This window comes from Mya arenaria, chromosome 15 (genome assembly GCF_026914265.1).
Source record: "Mya arenaria isolate MELC-2E11 chromosome 15, ASM2691426v1".
Classification (NCBI taxonomy): domain Eukaryota; kingdom Metazoa; phylum Mollusca; class Bivalvia; order Myida; family Myidae; genus Mya; species Mya arenaria.
This window is the reverse complement of record NC_069136.1, coordinates 52,877,469-52,896,488: the sequence shown is the minus strand read 5'-3', so window position 1 is coordinate 52,896,488 and position 19,020 is coordinate 52,877,469. Positions and strand designations below refer to the sequence as shown.

General features: G+C 33.1%; 1 protein-coding gene across 1 annotated transcript; it reads right to left on the bottom strand.

The window, feature by feature from the left end:
* Positions 1-213: 213 nt before the first annotated feature.
* Positions 214-17,788, bottom strand: LOC128219820 (uncharacterized). The gene is made up of 10 exons (XM_052927880.1): positions 17,654-17,788; positions 11,721-11,918; positions 10,612-10,715; positions 9,461-9,596; positions 8,506-8,649; positions 5,362-5,559; positions 3,406-3,516; positions 1,663-1,794; positions 1,040-1,124; positions 214-684 (listed from the first exon to the last, which is right to left on the bottom strand). Exons 1-10 carry the CDS (start codon positions 17,712-17,714, stop codon positions 429-431), a joined length of 1,425 nt encoding a protein of 474 aa, XP_052783840.1. The 5' UTR covers positions 17,715-17,788; the 3' UTR covers positions 214-428.
* Between the last annotated feature and the right edge of the window lie 1,232 nt (positions 17,789-19,020).

Sequence of the window (19,020 nt, the reverse complement as noted above, 5' to 3'; positions counted from 1 at the left end):
TCCAACCTAAACCTAAGATCGATAATAATTTTAAAGCTAAACGTTCCGAGTAGAATACAGTATGAAAGTCTAACACGCCAGTGTTTAATAAACTTTCAGTAAGGTTGCGTCTAGAATGCTTTCAGGAGCTTTTTTGAATACTTCAGTTCTTTGATATGAATCGGAAAAATGAAGAAAACATTAACTTCACAAGTAATATCAGAAAATCCCGTCTTCGTTTAATTAATTGTGAACATGTTGCTTTCTGTGAATGCCTGATAAATATATGAATAATTATGTTGAATCATAAAAAGGCGATATTGTGACATTTTATCTAAATACATCTTTATCGTTATGTTATGAATGTAATTAATAAATACATGTACTTTATATTAAAAAACAGCTGCAAAACGAATATTCTCTTTGCATTATTACGTTCCTCTTTGCATTCATGTATTTTGATATTCATGCTCGTCTGTATTTATTTCTTCGATTGAGAGATAGTTGTCAACACCTGTAGTAATGTTAAGCTTTTCGTAAGCATTTCCTTTTATGCTCTTTCCAGTGTTTTTGTCCATTTCATTGTTTACTGTGTTAACATATTCAACTCGTTGTTGATTTTCAACAGAAGTGGACACCCCTGTGTCTGGTTGTCCTGAAGACTTTGCTGTCGCGGTGTTTTTAAAGCAAGCCCTGAGCATGCCCCTGAAAAGTATCATAATTATACTGTTAGATACTCATGCAAAATAAACTGAACTTAAATGATAAATAAGTACATTTAGCATTATATATTCCATTTGCAAAAAATCCTCTTCCAGCATTCCGAACACATATGATTGTTTCAGTAAATGCCCATTCAATTGAATGTAAGTGTATTTTATCATTTTGTTTCGAATATACGTCAACATATATAGGTCTACATATGATACACCTTTGATTATGATAAGTTCCCATAGGTGCCAATGTTATATATTGGTGTTTACTCAAAAATTATTAACAAATATAAATAAGAGCAGTGCAAAACGGACATCATAATGAGAAATTATTATAAATGCCTTACCTTTTCTTAATCATAACTGCAAGTACTCCAACAACAAGTAATGTCACAGCAATAACAACACCGACCACTATTCCAGTGGATGACCCTGTAATTTTAATATAACTTTATTTTATTTGCGAAATCAACTGATATTTTGACCGAGACTAAGATTTACCCAACACACACTGGAAATAACCAAAGTCATTGTACCATAAACGGTTTAATGATTAACTTATAATCAACATTGGGAACGGAATATTGCCCGTAACATGACAATAATCTATCTTTATAAAATCTTAGTGGGCATAGAAAGGATTTCCCATTATCATCAATGTTATTATTCGAAATGATGCTACTTCATTATCTGTGCTCCTTATCCTAGAATATTATTTGATCATATATAACCAATATTAAGATTCTTTTCACGATCTTCAATCTGTGTTGTTTTATTGACTTTTCGAAACGCCTTTCTTTTTCTGTTTTATTCCTTGTGACTTTTTGGGCTTGAGGTCAGGATTAATATCATTTAAATGTACATGAAATTGATCGTGTATTTAGACACAACAGCTGCCAAAGTTCAAGAACATAACCTATGAAGAACTACTTGTGATCTAACCGTCTAGGATAGTTATCACTAAATATACCCCCTTCGTCCTTGTCTAAAGTTTCTGTTGTTTCTTCAGGTACCGGAAGCGATATTGGCGTTGTATTAAATGTTGGCGCTTGTGTTTGATCTGTGTATGTTGTATTGCCATAAGCGGTTGACGGCAACGTACCTATAAGTATGCGTTCAATACAAAACATTACATCCAGAATAATTGTACTGATTAATGTGGTATAATTAAGATACTATGTTTTGTAAGTCAGCACATTTGAGAAACATATCGGTCTCAAATGCACCTCAACAGTGTAATTTCTAATTTTACACTATACTGTAAGTATATCATTTTCGAATGACAAAGAAACATTATTATTTGATATATTTTTACCAATAAGTCAAAACAATGAGCATCATTATGAAATGCATCACTATATGATTTCAATACACTAATGTAACTTTGAATGTGATCTTAATTGTATAAACACAACACTCGGTGTGTTACTTTGGAAACCAAATCGTTTTATCTACTAAGAGTAACAATCGGACAAAAGTACGCTTTTATACAATTAGATTTTTTGCCATTTAGTAATTGATTTTTTATTTACCAAATGGTCAGAAAATTGAAAGTTTGTCAAAGGTAAGTACATCCAACTACAGTGGTTGAAGGCTGCTACAGACTGGTGAACTCTGCATTTAAGTCAAATTTTAGTTTTGCAGTCACATTATTATGCAGCAAAGGGAGTGTTTTGATTGGGTTCGTGCCTTAAGTTTGCCTTGTAATGATTTACAATTTCAAATCTAGAATTTCTACATCGATTTTTTTGTTTTAAATGCTTTATTATTTATGTGCTAACTTTTATATTGACAAAAGGTAGAATTGAATAGACAATGCATTGCAGCAAACTTGTCAAAAAAGGGATAAAAGACGGGCAAGTGAATGTATGACTTTTTCAAGAGTTCTGTTCCTTGTTCGGAGTTTGGTTTGTTTTAAAATAACTTTAAGTATAAAGATCCGGTTGAACAGACGATGCATTTCTGCAAACATGTTAAAGCAAGTAAGGTAAATTTTTGACGTTTTTCAGAATTCTGTTCCTTTTCCTATATGGATATTTCGTTAATAATTAGAAAAATGATACACATTGAAATTGAGATATTTTCGCAGAATTTTGTTTCTGATATGTAATTTGGTACGTTTTAAAGCACTTTAAGCACTAAACCCCACTTGAATACACAATGGATTATTGTAATGTTTCTACAAAGTTATTTCATCAAAAAACGCTAATGGAAAATACTTCTGATGTATTTGCCTGCTACCTTTTTGTCTGGATACAAAAGAATAAAAAATAAACAAATTGCAAGGTAGTTGAATAAGGATTTAGGAACTAGTACGCTATTCATTATTCGTTTTTTTTTCCATTTACGTGCATTGTTTTATTCACAAAGTTGTTTATTTCTATGAATAGACGATTATTACAAAGGAGTGATTTTATGCATATCTGCAATACTTTCTTTATGAATAAGGAATAAGGAGCTAGTTCCTTATTCCTTTTTGAAAAATGAATAAGGAATAAGGAACTAACTTATAGTCCATTAACATGTTTTCAGCGAAAAGCCCAGACGTAAAAAAATCAAATATAAAACCTGTTTAGATACACGACTAGGGGCTAAACGAGTTGGCATTGTCAGTAAAAACTCAGTAATTTAAACCGGTTTTCGAACGCTCAAACTCACACTTACCCCAGCATTTAGTATTTACAAATGATATTCAGGCTAAATTGATATTTACCTCCTGCGCACAATCTTTTTTTCGAGTCACCTTCGTTGGCAAATTTGACGTAAAAAGTCTTGTTTATCTTCTCCACATATGCATACTTCAAAGGTGGATAGGTGCTATTACCTGTAAGATAATGGATCAGTAAAAGTTTGACGACGTATGATCCAAACTATCATAGACTTCCTCAGTTTGATTAAAATATCAGCAAAACAAATCATACGTTTTTTTATATTCTTTCAAACCGTAACAGTATACAAAACATGATGTACATGTCATACGAGGTATATTGCTTATATAACAGACTTTTTCATTTTTCACACATTCTTCTTTCAAACAATTAAAACTTTATTTTTTTTAAGTTTGTTGATATGCTTAAAATATTCGCAGAACAATTAATGCGTTTCTACATTCTTATTTGTTTTAATATATACCCGAAAATAAGTCTCCCCTTTTACGCATTTTACTATTTGGCCAATACCACATTGTAAAATACATATTATACAACCCTTCCTTTCAGAAATGCAAAATTTATAAAAAAAGAAAACCGTGCAGAGTGAAATGGTGTGAAGCATGAAATACTGAATCGTGAATTATCATTTATTTAAAAAGAAGTCACCACAAGAAAGTAACATGTTACTTATTGTTTCTTTATAACAGGTTCATTAATTACATGTTTGGAGCAAAAACATGGTTTCGTTTAAACTCCCGCCTAGACGGTATGTTTTCCTAATATATTGTATCCATAAATTTGCCTTAGCGGAGCTGTTGGCGTGATATCCGCATTGTTGTCATGGTGCTCTGGCGGCCAAATTATACACTCGATTTGTTCTTAGTTGTTAATTCTCGTTAAAAGCACATACAATATTCACTAAAACGTAAACGATTTTAAAAGTCTTTATTTATTAAAAGTTACCATAGAACATTGCTAAGTTAAGGCTCCTTAATTAGTGAACTTGGATAATTTTATTTGTATTATGCCATCTCATATTTATGTTAAAATTCAACGTATAAACTATTATACAACGTGTTCTGTTTTCAACTGTACATGTGGTAAACAAATCTCCACACCGAATTTATTTTCTTCAAGCAGTTACCGAGATTTGCTCTAGACATATGCCAGGGGTACAACTCCAGGATGCATTTAAATTTAACTTATTCAGAACGTAATTCCAAAATAACATAACTACAAATTCAGTACGTCGAAGAAGCAGCATAACGTCGAGAGGGTAATTATTAACCAACACCTCACTGTCACAATGTGTTGAACAATCAAATGGATGTAGCGATTTCGATAATTGATTCAATAAAACAATGAAGACCGAATGTTAATGGTACTACAGCTACCAAAACATAAACATGTTGAATAAGAACTAAGTTGAACAAATAAATAAAGTGCGTTTAGATATTATAAATTCCTCCATTTCAACCATGTGTGATATTGATATGATGGTTAAAATAGAAACTCTAGCAATCATCGAGTACATTATTTAGGCAATAAAGTGAAAACATATTTGACCTCGGCATAATTTGAATCGAAAAATGACATTTTATTGCTTGAGCATCTTATTACGAATTTAATTTATTCTTTAACATTTTCTTTTCTTTCTAATTGATCAATTGATTAATTTAACGTTAACTCTGTGTCATTTACAAAAACGAAATGCTGAATGCGTCTGATAAAAAATGTATTTTTTCTTTCTAATAAATTCGACATTCAAACGTATTCAACTACTTAAACATGGCATTTTGCAACATGATATAACTTTCGACATCAGCTATAGCCTCTACATTATTATCGAGATCCAAAAACAAAAACAAAATAAAAATGAATAATAAAATCGTTTTGCTAGGTTAATTTTTGATTTCCAACACGGACATTCGAATGTGTTTTTGGTTAATATAATAGACACTGCACTTGTGAGGTATACAAACTAACAATACGATGTTATAATAGAATGATGTACATACCAAGCATATCGTTCAGAGATATAATAGATTCTGTTTTAATTATCCCCGTCCAGTGGTTCTGCGCGTCCTTGTCGGTAAAATTCACATTTTTAATACTTTTTATCGATGCAGGGAATTTTTCTCGAACAATGCAGCTTTTAACAGCCTGAGCCCAGTTTGAATAAATTGGATCATGTACTTCCGCCATCGGGTTGTTTTCTATAACAGTACAGTGCATGTGTAATGGACAAAAACAAATAACACTTGAGTTAGCATCAAACTTTTCGATCTGGATCATACTTATCTACCTACAAAGCTGTTTTGAACAGCATAAGCTCAATGTTCATTAGTCTTGTTGTTGTTTTCTTTAAATATAAGGTTTATACACAACTGAAAATATAACGTAACCGGTTAATATACGGTGTACATATTATTATCCAAATATAATATAATGTTAATAATTAGGGGAGTTCATATTGGCCCAGTTATTCGTCCGAGGTCAGCTATATTTGGGCGAAGGCTAATACTGCTGACTGAGAGCAGGTAAGTGTGTTATTATACAACTATTTCGTATGCTACGGGATTTTGGTTAAAACAATTGAATACATTACCTTAAGTTTTTATTGAACATTATACTTTTTTTTCATTCATGGATTCTGCTTATCTAGACGGGACTTTGCTGATTTTGGCATGCATCCTTTATAATGATATTGCACTGACATATAAATAAAGCCGATTGCACTGTACAGTCAAATTATTTCGGAAACCTTTTACCAAAAATTGTTTTCATCTTCGTCGATCAATTTGTCGGTTTTCAAAAACACATTTGTTATTAATTCCACTTGCAGGATGGATACAACTGTACAAAGTGGTTGAAGTACTTTAGAGGCTAGTTATTCCAAATATGTTTTAAACAAGGCACATTCTTTTCTAAAACAGTTAGTAAAACGGAAAATAAAATGGCTTCCTTTTCAGTTAATTTTTAGCATTCTCGTATAAAAACGGTCCATTCTCCTAATCCCGTGTTCAATGATCTGTATAAGCGCGCGTTTCTTCGTGCACACTTTATTGACTTGACCGTTCTACGTTAATCGAGAGTCTGCGCCAAGATTGAGTTGTGTTTTCATAAGATTTAGATAATTTACGCAAGATACAAAACACCGCTTTCAAAATATTGTACTTTTTGATTAATTCCTTTAAAAAAACAGGAATATAGGCATTATGTTCAAGTCATCATTTTGCTGCAGCAGTAGACTGTATATCTATAATAGTTATAATATTTGTGCAATAAGTATATGTTGCAGGACTTGGGGTGTAATGCTATAACATTTAAATATACAATGCCTCAAAAGGTACCCTGATCTATCAGCAATTCTTGAGGTGTAACTGTTCTTTGTGTTTATTATTTGGAGTGTTGACCTGCGATTATTTGAATATACATTTAATATTCAGCATAAATCATGGACAATCGCACTACTGACGATCAAACAAAACAAAAGCAAAACTCTTACACATTGATAGGAAAAGACGATGAAATATCAATGGCAAATAAGGAAATTGTAACAACGACAAAGGAAGCGCCACTAACGGAAAACGGACATTGTTTTCGAATCAATGACGGGAAGCCAACTAACATGGACTGGGTAATATCATTTTAACGCGGTGATCCTAATTTTATAAATACAAACATTTCAATGGGCTTGTGGTCTTTCTGTTTTTTCTTTCGTACGCTTTGTGTCTCTCGTTGTGGCATCATTGGGTCTTCGTTAATTGGGGGCTACTGAGGCCAATCAATCAAAAATCTTCTACATCAGTAATTTTAGTACTTCAGTTATATCGATACGACCACAATGTTGGTAAGTGACCTTTTGCAAACGTATAAAACATTTGACGGTATATATTTCAAAATTGATAATTTATAATATACGAATTGTCACTATGCTTGTGGTTGTAATGTTTTACACTTTTTCTTTTGGAGCAATTAACTAAAAAGAAAAGTTAACAAATTCTATAAATCAAGTAAATATCAATTACTAAATATAAACATTTACTAACTCTGGTCCTGTGTTCGCGTTTGGCTAGATTAAGTGAACACATTTATAAATTAAACCACAGTATAAAATGACAGGGCCGCGCTGGAATGCGATGTTTAATTGAAAACATATGCCGTTTTGGCCGTAGAGGTTTAGAAAGTTGACAATCTGATGAAACGCTTGGTCACATGCGGTGGTCACATACTGTGGCCATTTACGTATATAAACCATGACTTTTAAAGTCTTGGTAAGCAGAGGATTTTTACCACCAGAGGATTTTGTTAAAATATTTTTTAAAAGCTTACTTAACGTACGATAAAGAAGGGACTCTCTGCTGAGCAACGTAGTTTGTATGGTATCAAATGTTTGTTGTGGTCCCTTAATTATTGACTTTATGTGAACAAAAGGAAAAGTGTCACAATAAAAACATAAACTGTTAACAAGAAGCATAGTTTAAAAAGTGACTAAGTTAAAACAAATTCAGTTGTTTCTATCTGCAACTAATTACAAAGAAAACTGAACTGAATAAAAATTGTATTAATCTTATTGGGTGTTGTGGTAAAAGCTTGAAGAACAGACCTGGGTTTAAATATAAAAAGTCTATAACTAGACAAGTTATAAAAAGCCGTAGGGTAACAAAAGCCATTAAAAGTCTTAAAACCTGTTACTTTGAAGGCTGGATAAAGGCAAAGAAATATATGGTCTTGTGAATATATGTATTCAAAACCCAAAATGGCATGTTATTAGCGGAAATCATTTGAATATTGGATTATATATGGTCACTTCCTTCACTAACAAAAAAGGTAGATCGCTCAACAAACCACATATCGTTTAAATGTTAAACAACTGTTAAAGGCTACACAACTCTAAAACGACATTAGTTCACGAAAAAGTACACTTAAAGATTATAAAACAATATTGGGGTTTATGCCAAATCTTTTATTATTCGATGTCGCTACTGGCAGTTACGCAGCAAATTATGTACTAAGATTCATCCGTTTGAAATAGTTAACCTGCACACCAACCATATAGTGACTCCAAGGAACCCATTTGTTAAGTGGGTGCTATACAATTGTCAAGCTACGCAGTTTTCATCTTGTTTTATATTAGTTGGCATTAAAACAATAGTTACCTGAAAAATATTTGTTGCTGCATAATAGCGTTGGGAAGGTGTTTGAAGTGCATGACTCCCAATAAAAATCATATCCAAGTCTGTACTTAAAAAAGAACAGTAGGCAGTTTTTGTGAATGGCTTGTGAATGTTCGCTAGGAGGAACTGAAATATAAAATATCAGCCACGTACAAAGTACACTATGTGGAATATTTTATTTTAATTGATATATTAAGTTATATTATAGGGTTGATACACCTTTCTGAGGTCGTTACCATCTGCATAGGCTCGTACCCTAACCGGAAAAGGTGTATTATCGCTACTGTTGCTAAAATACACACAATCAGCTACTATTATGGTAAAAAAGTGTTAAATGTCATGGAAATGCAATATAATTTGTTCCAAATGACCCCCTTAACTCATGTGGCGCCATTAGCGGTGTTTTTGAAAACGTTTAACAACACGATCGATCAAAACACGACAGTTGCATTTTTGCTTCGATACTTTTTCTTTTAAGTTGAAACACGTTCGCTGCTGCCCGTGTGCATTGACTTTATCAATAATTTAAGGACATGCCAGCCTATAACAATATCACTTAAACAATATCAAGAACCGTATACACTATACCGTCGCTTTTCTGCAAAAAGTTGCTTAGTTGTCCCATTTTTGGCGAGAGACCAGGTTGCTCAGTGTCCTTTGTTATGATGAAGACCCTGGTAGCACGTATTTTAAACAAAAAGCAGTCGGTCGTTTACGGCACGTGAATGTACTGAATAATGTACGTTTTTACTTACACATCTGGACAGAGAAAAGTCCCACTTCCAGAATGAATCTAGCTTAATCGGTAAACTCTTTCTATTGTTTTCCAATGAATGTTTTTTATTGTAAGCATAGATTTTTGAAATCATGTATTAACATAAAGTTTATTTGTTGGTTTCGTCTGGGGGTAAAAATAATAAATCAATGTAATTAGTACCATTTTCAACAGTGTAAACTGAGAATATGTTGGTGTCGGCTGTGTCACCACACGGATATTGATCAGTTTCTACACATGTTTCATCGCATGTTCGTGTCCGCGGGGCGTTTTTACTGGCACATCGACATTGCAAACCCTGAAATAGTATCAATTTATTATTAAACACGAATTTCCGAGCTAAATTTGCCATCGGTAAATTATTATGTAAGTAATACTTTTTAATGACATTGTTGCATGTGATTTAAAAGAATGGGCCTCATTTCATTGACAGCCCCACACGCATGGCCAAATATATCAGTTAAAACAGGTATCCGAAAAGAACATTGAGATTAGAATAAAAAAATGTTTTCAAGACATATGCCATGAAAAATATACCTAAAATGAAAGAGCTGTATATATATATTCGCGGATTGTGAACTCTCACCGAAGGTATAATTGACAGTACGTATTTTTATTGTGAAGATATTTCGTCAATTAAACTTAAAAGAATCTAACAGAGATGACAACACATAACAAATGTCTAATTTTGCGAATAAATCCGGTTCCTTATAACGAAGCAAAGCAGAGTGTTTTTGACTTTACATTGAGATCCCTTGCATTACAATACTTCTATGTTCATAGTCTTTTGATCTACTATGGACACACACATAAGGTTTGAATTCGTTATTAAATAAGATACATTTTCAATTACATTTTTCATTACAACGTTTAATCACATTTCTTCGCAGCTATTATTATCATTCTTATTTGAGAATCTGTATAAAATAATCACATTGAATGTTTTCAGTGCAAACATTCATTTCGCATGGCTACTGATATGTTCTATTCTGAAATATAGAAACAGAAAAGGTGACACAATGTGAGCATCAGGGACATACACTAAACTCTAACCAATGGACTGTTTTTATTTCAAACGGCATATAAAGGACAGAACGCTACAAGACAATAAGCATTGCGTACATTGCATAATATATATTTATGTTGGACCGAAAAATCAATTATTGTAGTTGTTTAAGTGGCATTGAAAAATAATATTGTTATAAAAGTTACGTTAGGCCATTTATTTTAGTACATGTCAAACTAATTAAACGCAGAATTCGTTATTCCGCCATCTGTTTTAATATGTGTTTTCTCGTTCCGGAACTACTCACCGCTGTTGATTTCTGTATACCGAATGTTTTGCATCCAGTTGTACGTCTACATTCTCCCAGAGTTGAAACAGAATATTCGACTCCATTGTTCAATTCCTCACATCCTTAAAAACGAAGACATTTGCTGATGGGAGTTATTTACTGACAAATTAAACCAATCGTAGTGAATATTTTTTTCATCAAAACTTTAAAAAAAGACGTTATCCAAACTTCACCCCTTACTTTAAAGAAACAACCTTTAAAAATTGATTGAGATAAAAATAGGAATTTCTGTCACTGTTGCCATGTTTTGTTTGCACACACAAAATATGTCCTGCCAATGACAGTACTGTTTATAGACCACTCTGTCCACCAAGCTAGACTGCTCGAACGTGCATCGACATTTTAAAAGAAAGAGTTTGAAACAAAAGTTTTGCCAGTCACGTTTGCAATCTTATGTACTAGAAAATATGCATTGCTTATATACTTCTGTATTAAAGCTGCCGTTGGTAACGAAAATACGTTATATATCTGGTGGTCGATTATTTTTAGTCAATCTATTATTTCATGTTTGTGATTTTTTACACTCTTCCTTAACGTATAAAGGAATTATTTTGATTTCGATAAAATGCGGCCTATTTGTCTCTCAGTCTATAAACGTTCTAAACCCTAAATTAACTCAGTCAAGCTACGTCAAATTGCTGAGGTTGAATTACTGAATTGTACCCTAGAAGAGATATCACCGTTGTTGCGACTCGATTCATGTGTTTGTTTGTAGAGTCTTTATCTTATATGTGAAGTGACTGTAACAGTTTATATTATTTGTATTCTTCATCGTCATGCTTGTGACGTAATCTTTAATTTGGAGTACTTTTTTAATTTTACTACGTGATAATTGTTGAGGCAAATGAGAGGCTGTAATCCTTTTAAACCATAGTGAACTCGTGGTTCAGTGACCGTTCAAAAGCGGAAAATCAAATACGTAAACTCCTCAAATATCTTAATATTATGTTGTTGTGTTTTTAAAACCGTTTCATAAATAAATATGTCTTATAAATAGAGAGAAACAAATATTTCGGACTTGTTTAGTTTATATGTGCATTTACATACAAATACCTGAATTTACCTACCAACATAAGCATAACTAATCCATGCTTTGGCATATCCAATCCAAAATCCATTGTCTTGATCTTCTACATTTGTTAGAAATTCCAAACCATTTTCAACAATGCATGAGCCATCATCCCGGCAGGTTACACTTGGTTGTGCCAAGGTGCATCTAGACTCGTTCCATGTCGTTTCATCTTGTGAAACAAAAACTCCCTGACCTGAAAATCCCATAAGATTAGGCAAATGCTCATCTATTTTGTATTACTTCTTGATTTGAAACTATTTTAAAAAGCATGAAAAGTAAACTCATTTAACCACAAGTGTATGTTTATAGGAATTTACAGTTTGTACTAGTTTGTATATCACAGTATTACTAAATTGAAGAACAAATACGTTTCCATCATAATAATGTTATGTTTATAGAAAATTTCGCTTGTCGCTGTGGTTTTCATTTGATTAGCAGTTGTCTATCGTTGAGATATGAACTGTATTCAATTTGTTGTTGAATTTTATAAACTGTTGTTTTACTAGAACATGTAAAAATACTGTAACACTAAAGTGACGTCAAACATTCATTATTCTTAACTCACTCTGCATTATTTTTATTAGCACTATATCGTTCACTGGATTTGAACCCCGATTTTGCCCATTTGACAAGTCAGTGGTTAATAAGGATGGCCAACGGCTATTACATGAGGCTACATACCAATTTTCAAAAGTCATGGCATTGCGGTCTCAGTTAAGAAGATATTATATTATATTCTATATTAGTATAAAGAAAACCTGGGACCCTTGGTGCAGGGTAATTTTTCACCTCATGGACATAATTTTAACAAAACAAATGTATTGGTAAAGGACCGCTATATGAGGCTGCATACAAAATATCGATTGAGTCTTGTTTTATTGTGAGGTATCTCATATGGATGAGTTGATGGTTACTTCTGAGACAAAAAAATAATATTGTCAAAGCTGTCATTTTTATCTGTTAGAGTGTAGCTTTATGTTACATACTTAAATTTGACAACACAAGAAATGTGTCCTAGAGTAAAAGGATAATGATTTGCAATGCTTATAAGCTCTTGTATATACATATAGGACTGCACATAATAATCACCAAAAGTCTTGGCAGACCAGTTTTAGTGTAATTGTTCCATTTAGTTTTATGCAATTTTACCAGAAGCCTACAACGCAAGGGCTTATCAGCTAGTTAATCACTTATAATTGTTGTTTCTCCAAATAACATGTCCTAGATATTACGATATTTTTTATCTGGGTTTCTGAAGGGTCAAGTTTATTTCTTTAGATACAATTTTTCCAATGATACACACAGTTTTCATTCTGCATAAACATTTACTTTATTTTGCAATTATAAGGAGGATATTTGTTGAATTCAGTGTAAGATCGTATTTTTTCACGAATGGTCACAGAAAAAATATTTTCATGAGTGGCGTAGCCTAGAGTGAAAATATTATTTTTCTGTGACCACGAGTGAAATAAAATACGATCTTACACTGAATTCAACAAATTTTATTTTTATTTCATGCATATATCGTCTTTTTTCAATATATTCCCCCTCTGGAGTATATTTCTGTGGCCTCTTTGCTAAGGGAAGTAACTGCGGCATAATCGCTATGTCAAAGTTACCTCCTCTTCGCGCGAGCAGTCTGTCCACTAAAAATCGTTCCACACTTCATGGAAATGGTTGTTAAAATTGAAATTATTTTTAGATAAATTTAACATTTATTGAGGCACAAAACAAGTATTTAAACAAAAGTATTTCGGAAATAAATAAAAATGTATCGCGTAGGAATACAATTCAATGAAACTTGAGCATGTGACATTTTTTTACATTCAAAAACAATTTCAACAGATTTAAATTAACAATAATGGACTTATTGCTACTGAGCATGTTTCTGTAGCTTATTTCATAAATATTTATACAAGTGTATGTTCTTAAAGAAAATGAAGTGTGTGTTTAGTGGTTTTCATAGTGTATATCTAGTCACTGTCGCTCTCAGACTCTGGATCTTATGGTATTTTTTTCTGGGTGAATTCATGCTCAGTGCAGCCGAAGGATGTTTTGTTGCTGAGACAGCGAATTAGTTGCATATCTTTTAAAGTTAAATGTCACGTTCCCGTGTGTTTACGAAGACCCCAGAGGAAATGTCGGGGATGTGCCCGAAGATGCTTTTGAGAGGGATGCAGCGCAGACTTTGAACGTTTTTAAAAAAGAAAAATGAATTGTTGAACTGATGAAAGTAAACTGGAAATTGGTCAAATACAAAATGCTTGGGTATACATGTACGCAGTTAGAGTTGTAGGAAGAAATGATCTATTACACATTACTAGCACATGTGGCCAAGTAAATATTCAACCGATATCTACCAAGCGGGTTTATTGTAACAGTATGTTTCATGAAATAGTTCATTCATAAATTGGTAAGCTTGTTCTTTTTTAATAGTTATAATCAATCGCAAAAAAAATGTTTGTTTTATTAAAACTATTGCATAATTTGATTTTGACAATTCAATACGATTCGGTCAATGTGTATATATTACTGCACTACAGAGAAAAACAAACATGTACTTGTGACATACATGTATTTTTTCAAAGTCAAGGGAAGCAAATCTTATAAAAGATTGAAGAAAATAGTCCCGAGTTGTCTGTACAGAGTGAAATGAGCAAGGGTTATCGTTTCACTTGAGCCAGAATGAAATGATCAAGTTATCAATCACTAATTTTTTTCACTCTTTCACCGGTATGCATGAAATAAAAAGTTACTCAAATCTTCTTGAAGTTTGTGAACAAATAAAAGTTTTTGATGAAGCCCTTGAATATATATTTCAATGTTCACTAAATAAGTATATATACAACCTGGGACCTCCGGGACGCGGACATTTTTCACCGATGGACATAATTTGAACAAAATTGGTTAAGGCCCGCGAGATGAGGCTGCGTAAAAAATGTCAGGCATCTGGGACTAAATATAAAGAAAACTTTTGATCCCTAAGGCAGGAAGTTTATTTAACCGTAGGGGCATGATCTTAACAATCATGGTGAAGGATTTGTTCCTGAGGCCGCATACCAAATATCATGGCTCAGAAAAGAAGATGTTTAAAGTTTTAAATTGATGACGAAGAACGGCTGAAAACGGACGATTGAAGACGAACAACAGACGCTTCAAACTGATCAATCACAGTAGCTCACCTTGAGCTTATTTGGGTTGGTGCTCAGGTGAGCTAAAACAAGACGTCCGAGACGGCGCTATATTGTTCACCTGATTAAAATGACTAACTAGTCAGTGTTTATTTAGGACGTTGCTGTTTTCTATGGAAAACAGTGGTTTCTTGTGAAATAAATATTTCTTTCCTGGAAAGCCATAACATTTTAGTTGGTTGTTACCAGGGACAATGGACGTGATGACAATGTAAATCGACTGTTGCTTTTGAAGTCAATGGTTTGGAAAAAGTCAGTTGTTGCTATGAATGTAAAAAATTGCTAATGAAGTAAGTGGTTGCTAAGAACGTCATTAGTTGCTAAGGAGGGCATAAGTGGTTAAGGTTGTCAGTTGTTCCTAAAGAGGTTATACGTCGCTAAGGTATTAAATGGCTGCTAAGGAGTAATTGGTTGATAAGCAACCAGTTATTTTCTAAGCATCAAAGGATAACCTGAAAACCTTGTTCAGATAAAAGCTAGTTTTACATTTAGTTGGTAAAAATCAATAATTTATAAGGACGTCAGTTTTTATAAAAAAATAAGTGGTTGCTAAGGAAGACATTAGATGCTAAGGAAGTCCTTTGTAAGTTAGTGGAAACTAGGGAATCATCGAGTTGCTTAGGAAGTCATTGGTTGCTTTCCAAATCATTTGCTTTAAAGGATTCAGAAGTTGCTATGACTGAATGTACTTGCTATTGTTGTCATTTGAAGTTAAGGAAAATATAGTTGCTAAGAAGTCATAGAATGCTATTGAGGTAGATAGTAGCTGTTGAAGTGAATGGTTGCTAAGGAAGACATTGGGTTCTAAGGAGGTCATCGGTTGTCAAAGGATTGAATGGATGCTTAGTAGGTCAATGACTACCTAGAAAGTTATTGGTTGCTTAGGAAGTAAGTGTTGGCTAAGGAAGTCTTTGATTGCTAAGGGAAGGGGTTCATTGGATGACAATTAAGAAAACTTAACTATAGAAGAATATAGAAATCGTGGGAAAAGGGCCTGTTTGGTAAACAGCCACTTCGTGAGGCTACATACTTATTATCAAAATATCTTGGCCTTGTGGTTTTAGTGATGAAGTTAACTTTATAAGTATATAAAAAAAACTAAAACATCCGGGGCATGGCCAGCTTGGACCCTAGGAACACTACTATTTGGAAAAGGCTACATACCAAGTATCAAAGATCTGGGCCATGCGATTTCAGAAAAGAAGATTTACAACATTTTACCATGCAATTGCATATAAATATTTTGACACCCGGGCGGGGGAAGCTTTGACCATAGGGACATAATTTGAACAGTCTTGGTAAACGGCTTCTACATGAGGCGACTAACAAAATAACAAAAATTTTGGCCTTGCTGTTTCAGACATAAATATTTTTAAGTTTTACAATTTAATAAATAGAAAGACTTGGACTCCTTGGGCGGTGCCGTTATTGACCCCAGGGGCACAATAACAACACTCTTTGTCAAGGACCACTTCATAAAGGGTCGGGGCCATGCGGTTTGAGAGGAAAATATTTTCAAACATTTAATTTATATAAGCATATAGAAAACTTGTGACCCTTGGGGCAGGACCACTTTTGACCCGGCGAACATAATTTCAACAACTTTTGTAAAGAACTGGTAAAGATTAGTTCATAGAAAACCTAGGATGAGGGGCCAAGTTGACATCTTGGACAGAATTTGAACAATTTTGGTAAAGAACCACCAAATGAGGAGGCTGCATACCATAAAACGCTGGGCCATGCGGTCTCAAAGAAGAACATTTTAAAATATTGATTACGGACTAAGGGCGATCACGGAAGCTATGAAATCTGTTAAGAGGCGCAATTTAATTATTTTGGGGGCATAACTATAATGTTTGCATTATTTGTACTATTGTTATCCGCTAGTCTTAACCAAACATATTAAAATAAATAATATGAATATTTTTGGTACAATCAACGCGACCAAACGTTATTTAGAAGTTGAAGTACGAAAATGCGCCATATAGCATAACATGAGGTTATCATACTAGCCAATTTCCTATAAAACGCCTCGATCTACCTATCTAACCCGATGATTATCTTTGCAGGCAGTTTGCTACCGAATGTGTAAAAAATGTACAATATATATTGTCGTTTATGTTTATCATTCGAAAGTGCCTAAACTAAAAACATTTGAACTTATTTCACTTTTTAGCACTTTGCTGATGTGGCCAATAGTTATTCAATCTGGACTGCTTCATTTTATTTGAGTTAATACAATACCTTTTAACTTATTTCGATGTAACTTTTGTATAAAATTCTAATTTTTAATCCATTCATTATTTTCCAGCACCGATTCATTTAAATACAAGAAGATTCATCAAATTAGAAATGCTGAAGGTCTGTATCACATTAAGCTACAAATTAAGCGAGATAGTTTGAAATGGTGTACCATAGTTAAGTATTTCCATTCATCAATATCAGTTTTGCCTTTTGTATACATTTTACAATATGTCGTGTTTTAATACGGATGTTTTGTATGCGTTCATATCTGAATAATCGTAGTATAGTATAAGCAGTAAGATCAATTGTAGTGTCGACTTATATCTAATGAGCTTCATCAATTAAGAAAGAGTTTTTGTTTAACAGTTATATTCATAAATCGATGTTCATGCTTTAAATACTTCTTACTGTTTAGATATTTATATTATATGAATAAATATGTCTCAAAAATTGATACTTCATTTAAACGTGTTATATTAAAAAAGCACAGTACCTTTGCAAATATCCCCCAAAAAATATATAATTATCACGATTACAAAGTTCAATATATTCATTTTGTGTTACTTAATAACAGCTATAACTTCATTCAGGACGTTAAAACATCTGGTATCACGATGTCGGGTACAAAGACCATAAATTGACTGGATGATGTAAACTTCCGTGTTTGAGAGGACGTTAAATACATGAGTAGTTATGTGGTATAGATTGAAGAGATCTCGAGGGCTCACAGCGAAACTCTGTATATTTGTTTAGAGACATTTAAATTTGTATAAACGTCACACATGGTAGCACATTGAGTTTTGAATTCCCTCACTTGATTGTTATTATAAGATTATAATTGAAACGGGCACCAAATGAAAAGAAGCAAACTATGTATCTCTTAAGGGAGTATAAGCCATTCATATAGGTCTCACAGCCAGCTTACGGCAATAGTTAAATTGCTGTTAAAAACACAGCATAACGTAAACAATGCTTTCCGGAACAAAACACTACAGCGAGCGGTGTTAAAATTATCGTTCCACATAGAACAAAACATCATAACACATATTTCTAACTGTTTTTCCCAATTCTCTCGGTTGTTTAACAAGAACACTCTCAATAATACAATGACAACTACAGAAACAAGCCCAGTAGTCGCAAAATCAGAAATAAACCCTGTTTAGGCGCACAAGGCAAGAGCCAAATCGACACTGAACAAGAGACACCAACGTAAAGACACCACATCCCACGCCATGATCACTTACATGTAAAACATAAACTCAAATGTACAAGCTACACGACACAATTTCTGTGTATTTCCTTTCCTTCCCTATCTCCCTTCACTTCTATTACATAATCGTTTCTCTGTCTATTTCCCAGCGTGGTATCATCTTCTCGGCTCATCCCCGTTACTAGCTTTGGTATTGCCTTTTGTTTTATCATCTTCAAACATACCTCAGGCGTCAGCTACAGTTAAGAATTAACAACACTAGGAAGTAATTTATTTCCTGATTTTTATTCTATTTAAAAATTGTTATTTCTAAAGCCCTGCATATTAATACAAGGTTTAATACATGAGTTGTCTACAAACAGTTTGGCGTTGTAATAATGTATGACGTTTAACTGAATGTTTTTTTAATTATTTTTCCTCTGTGCTTTTGACTTTCCTAATGTGTGCTAGATTGACTTTTCGTAACCATGATGCTGTAACTGAACTTAATTTACCAACTTCAATAATCCGATCTTTTGAGAAAAAGGGAATGATCATTTGTCTGACATTGTTTGTTTGGTAAAGTATATGTTACAGATAAGAAATATGATGATGCATTTAAGTGATTGTATAAACATATATCACCTTCTTTAAATATATACAAGTTGTAC